This window comes from Schistocerca piceifrons, chromosome 4 (assembly GCF_021461385.2).
Source record: "Schistocerca piceifrons isolate TAMUIC-IGC-003096 chromosome 4, iqSchPice1.1, whole genome shotgun sequence".
NCBI classification, from domain to species: Eukaryota; Metazoa; Arthropoda; class Insecta; order Orthoptera; family Acrididae; genus Schistocerca; species Schistocerca piceifrons.
The window spans coordinates 401,640,822-401,651,171 of record NC_060141.1 but is presented as its reverse complement, the minus strand read 5'-3'; the positions used below and the strand labels follow the sequence as shown (position 1 = coordinate 401,651,171).

Sequence of the window (10,350 nt, the reverse complement as noted above, 5' to 3'; positions counted from 1 at the left end):
CAGGATATGTCAATACACAGAATTGTTGAGTATGGGCAATGGAAAATCCACACGCAAATCAACCAGTACCACTTCATCCAGAAAAGGTCACTGTGTGGTGTGGGTTTACAGCATCATTTATCGTAAGGCCATATTTTTTTGAAGAGACAGGTGCTTCCAGTCCTGTTGTCTGTACCATCACTGATAAGTGGTATGAGTGTCTTTCGTGCAACCATGTCACACCAGCTCTCCAACAGTGTGGATGGGATCATTTTTATGCAAGATGGCACACCTCTGCACATTGCAAATCCAGTTAAGCAGCTGCTGAAGTGCCATTTTGGAAATGCTAGAATTATCAAATGCCATTTCCCTACAGCCTGGCCATCCCGATAACCTGATCTTAACCTGTGCGACCTCTGGCTGTGGGGCTGTCTGAAAGATGATGTGTTCAGTGTTCCAAATACAAACTTAGCTGCATTGAAGGCATGCATTGCACAACACATTCTGAACATTGCAGAAAACGGGGGCAGCATACTGAACACGCTTTGCACCAGTCACATGGAATTTAATAATCTGATTTGATTTTGATTCATGCTTTTTATGCAGTTTTTGGCATCAGGACAATTACAAACTGATGTGATTGATGCTTTTTATGTGGTTTTTGGCCTCAGAACAATTAAAAACCGACATTATTGATTCTTTTTATGCAGTTTTTGGCCTCAGGACAATTTTAAAACCGATTTTTCCCATCCGACGTGATATGACCTTGCTGTGGTAGATGGGCTTACGTAACTAACGGTATCACACCTGTACAGCCATGCATAATGAGTATTACAGTTTGTTTAGCGTCAAACATATACCTTAGGCATTGTTGTATGATTCATTTCTCATTTGTAGTTGACCATTATTAAATTTTGATGCTTATTTTGCTACATTTTGTAACAAATTATTTTCCTTCTGCCATACATTTTCCCTCTTCTCCAATAATATTCCATTGCAATTTGATGTCATTCTGACCAGTGGTGTTATTTCTACAGTGGTTTGAAAGTTTAACTTTAATTATAATCAACCTGTATATAAGTTTCCTTTGATGAGTCATCAACAATGTGTTCAATAGTTTTTTTTTTATTTGTGAACTGGGTCTATGAATTGTCTCCTTCTATATTTCTTTTCAGGTTTATAATATGTATTATCTCATTGCTGTACCTTCTTGTTATTTTATTTGTTGTTCCCAAATATTCTCTTAAATGTTAATCTTACTAGAAATTATGTCCTGACAGCTCCTTGTCCATTACAGTTTGCAAATTTAAGAAGTTGAAAGAAATACATATGCAACTTTTATGTGATTTACTGTGCATACTGGTGCAACAGAAGGGCAACTTTGAAGAAAAAAAAAGTGTTATGTTACTCTGGTAAATTCTGGCAGAACATAAAAAAATCTTGCAGTAAAGATAACAACTCACTAAATAGCAGGGGCATTGAATTGTCGACAGACGAAAAAATAAAACTTAATTTCATTAGCTTCTGGATGACACGATCGAGTACACATACACAAACATAAACATACTTATGCACACAGAACTCTAGCTCAAGAAAGGGTTTGTCTGAAAGCTACCAAAGTTTTCAGTCTGGCATGTGTGCCTGTCAAAGACTCAATACGTCTACTACTCAGTAAATTGTTACCTTTACTCCTAACTTATTTAAAAAAATATTCTGTTTATGTAGAAGTCTTATATTTTAGATAAAAATAATAAACTGAAGCAATAAGTTAAAATTTCTTTTGTTATTCACAAAAATTAATAATACTTCAGACATCAGATATAGTTTTCTCTTTTGTGGCATGATACTGCTTGGCAAATGTTTCACCAACCAGAATTGGAAATACCAATGATGCCTCAGCATAAACCTGGAAAGAGAAACCACAACTATTACTATTTTAAGCAATCTTGATAACCATAAATGTAACAGTTTCTTAAACAAATTTCACAATAAGCAAATATGAGCACAGGAAAGCCATATAGCTCTTTCACCCATATAGAAGGACTCACGTTTGAGGAGTGTGGTTCAAATCATTGTTATATAATTCAGATTAAGGTTTTCCTTTATTTCCATAGTTTTCAGAGATTACTTTTAGACCTTGCTGCCACAATAAAGAGATAAGTATTTAAAACTTTGTCATTTTTAAAACTGGATTTAAGCATAGAATCTACCCTCTACTATTGTGTATGGAAAAGTTGCTGGATTACCACAAAACACACTCAGTTTCGTATTATGATCAAAATATTGTACCTTTCAATGGACTTTTGCACAAAGATACTGCTTGTTTAGATTTTAATTTCCGTACGATTTTAAGTTCTCGGATCTTGAATCACTCAATTTGGCAGTCATGAACAAAACAAAAGTCCCACATACCGTACTGGATTGGCAGCCTGAGGAAATTATATGGCTGAGAATGGCCTAACCATAACCCGTGTATAATTCTTAGAAGCAACATTTTACTCTGTAATGGAATGTACACTGTCAGAAGGGCATTTCACAATCCTATAACCAGTTTAGATCAGCCAGTGTCCTTGTACATGCTGAAAGCAGTTTCTGTTTTGTTGTCAACAACACTGGAAACTGCTTGCAGGATATGCCTTAGCCTGCAGATAACAACTGGTTGATCAAAATGACATAGTACTTTGAAATTCCTATGTGACGGTGTTGTAAAAAAATATAATAACCAGGAACTTTTTGCAACAAAAGGCCTCTGTTTAAAAATTTGAAAATATAGCACTACAACACAGTAGTAAAACCAGGATGTCTTTTTGCAAGTGAAAGTTTAGTAAACAATTACCAGGGTTGCCACTGTTTCTGAAAATCAGGGAAGTTCAAATGTATCAGGGGGGAAAAACAAAACCACCGGAAAATCTCGTTTTTGTCTCAGTAGATGAAATGGTTTGTTTACTGAGATGTCGTGCATCTTCATTGATTGGGTGTAGCTGAGGACATGCGCCGCTTCCTTACTCCCTCGTTACTACTGCTTCTCCCCTTCCAGCCACTCCTGTCAGCTTGCAGTCAGTGCTGCCACCATTTTATGCCACTGGCCTAGTTGCTGCTGGTGAGAGGCAGGGAGGTGTGAAGAGTGATTTGTTTGGATCTGATTCTCAGAGACTGTAGATGCAGCGGCCGGAGATGGCGGTCATGTGTGCCTGAGTTGTGTGTGAGTGATTGTGTGACTGTGCATGTGTTCTCATTTTCTGACAAAGGCTATGGCTGAAATTTATTTGTGAGAGTGTGATTGTCTTTTCTATGTGCCTGTCTGCGGCTCAGCGATCATCTTTATGGTGAGTTGCTATCTATCCTCATTATTATTGATTCTCAGAGTATTTGCACAAGTTATCTGTTGCATGGATTGATAACTGCAGTCCCATTTCATCAACATGCTGTTTGTGACTCCTGAAAACATGCTGTCTGTGACTCCTGGATAGCTGGCTACATGAGTGGATTTCTGTGACAGGCCAAAATGGCAGGCCATTTCTGCAGATATCTCTAATGGATGGGGCCTGCCAATCTGAAGCCCTTTGTTTCACACTGATGTACAGGTCCTGTCCATCAGATCTAGTCTCACTGAACTGCCTGCAGGCCAGGTCTGTTTGTATGTGGCATAATGCAGTGGATTTTCATGATTTATCCATGGACCAAGGACTGCTGTACTCCTCGGCAGGCCAGAGGCCACAGTCGATGAAATTTAGAAACTGCAACTGCTCACTGTAAATTCGTTGTGAAGTGCAGTATTTTATAGACATTTAATTTATTGTAGTACATTTTGGTACTTTAAAAGTAGTTTATATATTAGAAAGTACGGCCGATAAGAATTTGAAAATTGTGGCTATCACTGGTGGTTTGTACATTATGTACTCAAATATTTCTCGAATGAAAACTCACATAATACATGTAAAATAATAGATATAACACAGTTGGTAATAACCGACAAAATGAACGCAGTAAAACCAACACTTTATTGGCAGTCATCTATATTGTTACTTTACACATATCTTCCCCACCTTATACATTTCTTTCAAAAGGCCCTTCTTTTGGTTTGGTTAAGTGTGGCTCTCATTATTTCAACTAAGTCTTTCTTTGAACTGTAGCTTGCATCTAGTATTCTCTTGTTCATTATCTGTGAGACTCCTTTCTTTCTTCAGCTCACATCTTGCCAGTTTCAACTTTGGATTTTCTTTTAAATACAGGTGTCTTTCAAATTTATTTTTGAAATGGTAATTTCCACTTTCTGAAGATCCTACTTAACCACAGTGAGCCAGTGTCCTTTAATTTTTTTGTGTCCTCAAAATATATAAAAATCCACTTGGTCAGTCCATTCAGATTCATCTATGTTGTATGTCCATGGAACACACATCCTTTTCTGTACGGTGTGTAATCTTTTCCCTATAAAAGTACAGTTCATCGTTGTGCCACCTTCTTAACTTGGAATTCTCTCTTACTGGACCATAAATAGTTCTTTTCTTGGCTTCTAATTTCCATTCGGACATATTCTGTCCATTGTGAAGCATTCTGGTATGTTACGTACCTTTGGTCAAATGACCGCACAATAATGTCTGAGCTTGGCATTAAAAATAAGTATAATTTGTTGTAGACACCTTTAATCAGCTGGTATGCCATTTCTATTTAGTTGTTCTCACAGCTGAAGACTTATTTCTCAGCAATAATCATTTGTATCTGCTCTCCTAGTACTTGAACTCCTCTGACCACATGATCGTAACCTAATTTACAGTTTGTAACCTAATTTACAGCTATCTGTCTGGCCACTGACTGTACACTGATCAACCAGAACATTATGACCACCAACCTACTATTGATATAAACCTCTCCACATGACAGCAGTGTAGCATAAGTGAGCTTTCTGCCTGTGTATAGAATGGGGATATCACATGATCTGTCTCTGGCCGAGGGCAGATTGTGATGATCCAAAGGCTCTGAATGAGCATTTCGGAAACTGCACAGCTTGTTGGATGTTTGAGGAGTGCTCTGGTGAATGTCTTCATCAAGTCGCAAAACCAAGGTGAAACCCTATCCAGATGTCATGGGGTTGGGCGGCCACCCCTCATTACGTATGTCGGATGTCGTAGGCTGGGCAGATTGGTAAAACAGGACAGGTGGCGCAGTGTGGTGGAACTAATATCAGACTTTAATTCTGGGCAGAGTACAAGTGTGTGTGAACAAACAGTGCACTGAACACTCCTAAGTATGGGCTTCCACAGCCGACAACCCATGCACATGCCATTGTTAACACTACAACTGAAATAGGAACATGACCACTGGCACTGCACATTGGCACAATGGTAGAGCACTGCATGTTCTGATGTATCCCAATACCTTTTCCATCATGTAGACGGAAGGATATGAATCTGTCGCCTTCCAGGAGAACAGATCCTTGACACCTATACTGCGGAACAGAGACACGCTGGCGGCAGCTCCATTATGCTCTGGAGAACATTCACATGGGCATCCATGGGTCCAGTGGAGATTGTACAATGCACCATGATGGTGAAGGAGTATTGTACAATGGTTGCAGACCACGTACACCCCTTCATGATGATCATGTTTCCTGATGGCAGTGGCATTTTTCAACAAGATAATACATCATGTCACAAGGCCAGGAGTGTGATGGAGTGGTTCGAGGAACAAAGTGGCGAGTTCCAATTGACATGTCAGCCCCCCACCCCACCCCTCCCCCAACTCATCAGATCGGAGCCTGATCGAACACCTCTGGGGTCAGATTCAACATGGCATCAGAGCTCATCACCCCCTCCCCAAAATTTATGGAAAACAGGTGACTTGTGTGTGCAGTTGTGGTGTCAACCTCCTCCAGTGACCTACCAAGGCCTCACTGCTTTCATGCAATGAGGTGTCACCACTGCTATTGTTGCAAGGTGCATGTACCAGCTATCAGGTAGGTGGTTACAATATTCTGACTTATCAGTGTATATCTGTTGTTAATATTGTATTATTAGTTTGTAAATGAAAGTAATTTACTTTATCAATAACTCTTTCCTTTTCTGTTAGTTGTATTTAATTAATTAGTTATTTACAAAGCTACACCACATCCCACTTTACGTTCTCATTGTTGATTACATATCATTAAGCTCATAATATATCTAGAAGTGACATACTTTGGTCCACTACAGGAATCTAGATGTTGGGTCCAAACAAACTGCAGCTAATACGTTCTATGCAAGCCATCACCAGTCTATGGGATACCGAGACTACATTATGTCAGTTTAAAAAAAATTTTGCATTTAAATTTCTTATCACTGGTACTTCAGCACTATATCTCATGGCCTACAGGCTGGATCCAACCATTATCTCAACAGAAAGGCATTTTGGTCTAGAGAAGGATGCCAACAGAGTAATTTATCATGTAATCCTTGTATAACCATGTGTGGGAAAAGAATAACGTGCTGGCTGCAGGAACACAACCAGAGTGCCAAGTAACAGGAGTTCATTCTCTTCTGTGCAACACAGGCCAGAGTAGTGAACACCTTTCCTGCCGTTACTTTCATTTCCTCCTTTCCTGTTAAGACCTTTGAAAATATGGGTACATACGTGTGACATTAACCGAATTTGTCCAAGTTTCAATTAAATGCTATGCGTTTAAAGTTGTCAGGAGATGCATTTGAAGCTGTCAGCAGATGCTTGAACATACTTTGAGTCAGTGGAGACTTTGAAAAAAGCTGGCAGTTTTAATGCATTAGCTTAGAGGCTAGCAGCCTAGTAGACCTACACGCACGATTTGTCATCGGGACAAGCTGTCCATTCTTCAACAGTGGTCAGGAGAAGATTTTTAAGCTTCTGCCAATGGTATACACTTGGTTTCATACCATGAACAAACACTGGGGTCAGACCAAACAGGAAATGATGCATTGCATGAGGTAGCACAGGCTCAGGCAGTAGAAGTATTTATTATGGGAATGGACTCATGGATTGGTAGGGAGATAAAAGTGGTGACTCTCGCCTTTGCAAGAAGCTTTCTGTTTCTTAGTGGTGAGAGAGGCTCATTGTTTAGCCTCATTTTCTTCGCGTGACAATGACTCCTGCTGCATGTTCACAATTGGAATGAACTGTAGGCATTGCAAGCAGTTAAGCCATATTGCCAAAATGTGTCATACTCCTTGCTGCACCTATTGTAGAGAGAGCAGCCACTTTAGTATGAATTACTACTGGTGACGCAATAGACCGAACCAAAGTCGAGGAGAATTTCAAAGTTTTAGACGGAATGTACCGTCAGGGCAAATGCAGAAGATCTAGCATTACCAACACTATGCGCTCCAATTAAGGTCAGTCAACACTGTTAGTTTTCACAGGTCGACAGAGGTGGCAAAAGGTAACATTTGGGAAAACCAGTTAAGAGTTTTGGTGGACAGGGGTACTCACGTGCGCTTAATACTTTTGCCCCCTGGCAGAAAGCAGGTGTTGAAGCTGCATTGCTGTCATGTTAGTGAACTGCAGCCAGACTATCAATACTTTGGGAACATGCTGTGCTGTGATAGACAGAAGTATGACTTTGAGATGGAGGTGTTCAGAAAAAGGGGACAAAACTTGATGTCACTCTTGCGAAATACTCCTGCGTTACTTCCAGGGCAGCACTGACTTTAGGTAGCAGTGATACAATAAACCAATTTGGAGGCGACATCGCTATAAAGTGACAAATACCTTATGGAGAAACAAGTATTCTGCAAGATTACATTAAATGACGTACCTTGAAAGCCATACTAAGGGGTACCCAGAAGAAACCAAACTAATTTTTTGGTGGGCAGAGCTTTTGTAGTACCACAATTTGCTGCTAGGAGTGCATAGAGTGAACATTCCAGAGTCAGTAAGTTGAGTGCTGTCGTTATAGGAGGTCAGAACTAGTTCCGGCTGAGTTTGTAGTGACAACTGCTTTGTGTGATTGTCATTTTTGCAACGGCTGATTTTCATAAACAGCGTGCAGTGGTGAGATTCTACTTTTTGCTCAGAAAAAGTGGAATAAAACCTCTTGAAATGTTAAAAAGGCATACAAGGATGATGCTCTGGGGGAAAACTCAAGTGTTTGAGTGGCTTTTCTGTTTCAAAAATTGTGAAATGTCAATTGATGATAAACCTCAGTCTGGTTGTCCTTCCATGGCCCAAACACATGAAAATCTTGAAAACATTCATGCTATCATCAAAAAAGATCAATGACGGCCATTGAAGAAATTGGAGCTGCTGAGAATGATTTGGAGTTCAGTGCAGTGAACTGTGACAGAAGATCTGGGATAGAAAAGGGTGGCTGCCTGCTAAATTCATGCCAAGACTGTTGACTGCTGAACAAGAACAAGACTGCATGGAAGCATGCTGTGATTTGGAAGAAGAGTCCTGAAATGTTCTGAACATTTTTCAGGTTTGCCTTGTCCCATGAAAGTTTATTAGATAAAATAAAACATTAAACCAATGCTGATTTTATTTTATTTTATTTTATTTTTTTTTTTTTTTTGACATGAGGTGAGGCAGCCATTCACAGTTTTTTCCCGCAGAACCAGACAGTTACACAGGCTTTCTACTTGGAAGTTTTAAAAAGATTGCACAACAGTTCGCAGCAGAAGCGGCCTGATTTATGGCAGTCGGGTGACAGGTTTTCCATAACAATGCCCCTGTTCACACAGCCCCGTCTGTACGCCAGTTCTTGACCACAAATAGTACGACCCATATTTCTCAGCTCCCGTACTCACCCGCCCTTACCCCGTGTGACTTTTTTGTTTCCTAGAATGAAAGGAATGCATTTTGCTGTTGTTGCTGAGGTGAAGAAAAACAATGACAGACTTGCTGTCAAATAATGGAAAATCCAGGGTAGAATGTATCAATTATGAAAAGAAAAGTTGCTACTCACTATATAGCAGAGATGCTGAGTCACAGATAGGCACAACAAAAAGACTGTCACAAATAAAGCTTTTGGTCATTAAGACCTTCGTCAACAATAGATGTACACACACACATATGACTGCAGTCAACTGAAACCACAGGTACTGTCAAGCATCACAAAAGATGAATTTAAACAACTGTTTTGAAAATTTGAGTAAAAGATCACACAAGTGTATTAGTGCAAGTGGAGAGTACTTTGAAGGGAGTTAAATGTTTGTTCTTAAAATGTGAATAAATAAATTAAAAAATTGGTTTCTTTTGGGTACCCCCTTGTATGTGTTGGGACAGGAAGAGTTTTCTGCCTGGCAACAAAAATCCAAGTGACTACCAAAACTGCTTTTCTGGTTGATCCACTCAGCTGATATGAAGTTTTAAACTGTTTCTGGGTTCATGCAAAACAGGGCCTCTTCAAGGCTGAGAGTGTGAATGGCAAAAAGTCTGTCTCAATTTGTCTAGATAATTTTGTAGCAAAAGATACTGTAGTTCCTCATGGAACAGTACTGGCTCGTTTACAAGAAGTATCTAATAGTGAATAGTCTCTGATAAGAGAGACAAAATGTTCAGACAGTTTGAAGCAATGCAGGAAGTGTCCCACAAAGAGTTTCAAGACATAGCCAATCGGAGAACTGTGCACAATCACACCACCCCCAAGAAACCAGCTGAAGAAAAATTAATGCATCTATCTCGACCAGGTAGAAGCCCATTATGCCTGGCAATGGACAAATTCATTTGGCAGTATTTGCCTGCCACAGACTTAACACAACGTGAAATTCTGACTGATACTGCACAGCTGATAGCAGAAAATCCATAACAAATTCCACACTATTTACAACTGGTAGTTCATGGAAGCATTCAGCTGCAATTGGACACTGGGGAAACTCAAGCATCCTCTAGCCCTTGGGATTCTCCCATATTTATTGTGCCCAAAAAAAGAATTGATGGTGAGAAAACATACCGTCTCCACGTCAACAAGCGAGCAGTGAATTAGGTAACTACATCCGAAACACATCCACTGCCTTGCATTGATGAAACTCTTGACTGATTAAGAAATTGCAAGTATTGAAATTGCAAGTATTTTACCACATTAAACATGATATCAAGCTAGTATCAGATTCTAACTGCAGCTCAAGACAGACCTATGATGGCATTTGTTATGTCTTCTGGACTGTACAAGTTTCTCAGAATCCCTTTTGGTTTGAGAAATGCATCCATTACTTTTCAGCAGTTTGTGGATCTAAGAGCCTAACCTAAGTTTAAAGTTGGAAAAGGTTCCTTTTGCAAACTCTCAAACACAATACCTGGTCCACATTATAAGCTATGCTGGTGTAAAACCAGATCTGCACCTAAGAATGTTAAAAATCTAGAACAGTTCCTTTGTCTTGCTACTTACTACTGTAGATTTGTTCAAGATTATGCAACTGTTACAAAGCT

The 10,350-nt window shown here is 39.6% G+C and overlaps 1 protein-coding gene across 1 annotated transcript in view; it reads right to left on the bottom strand.

The window, feature by feature from the left end:
• Positions 1-1,743: 1,743 nt before the first annotated feature.
• The window catches only part of LOC124796326 (probable deoxyhypusine synthase), a 58,665-nt gene continuing 50,058 nt past the window's right edge, over positions 1,744-10,350 (bottom strand). The window contains exon 9 of the mRNA XM_047260456.1: positions 1,744-1,885. Coding sequence (XP_047116412.1) covers positions 1,787-1,885 — 99 coding nt within the window. The 3' untranslated portion in view covers positions 1,744-1,786. The remainder of the gene's footprint in view (positions 1,886-10,350) is intronic.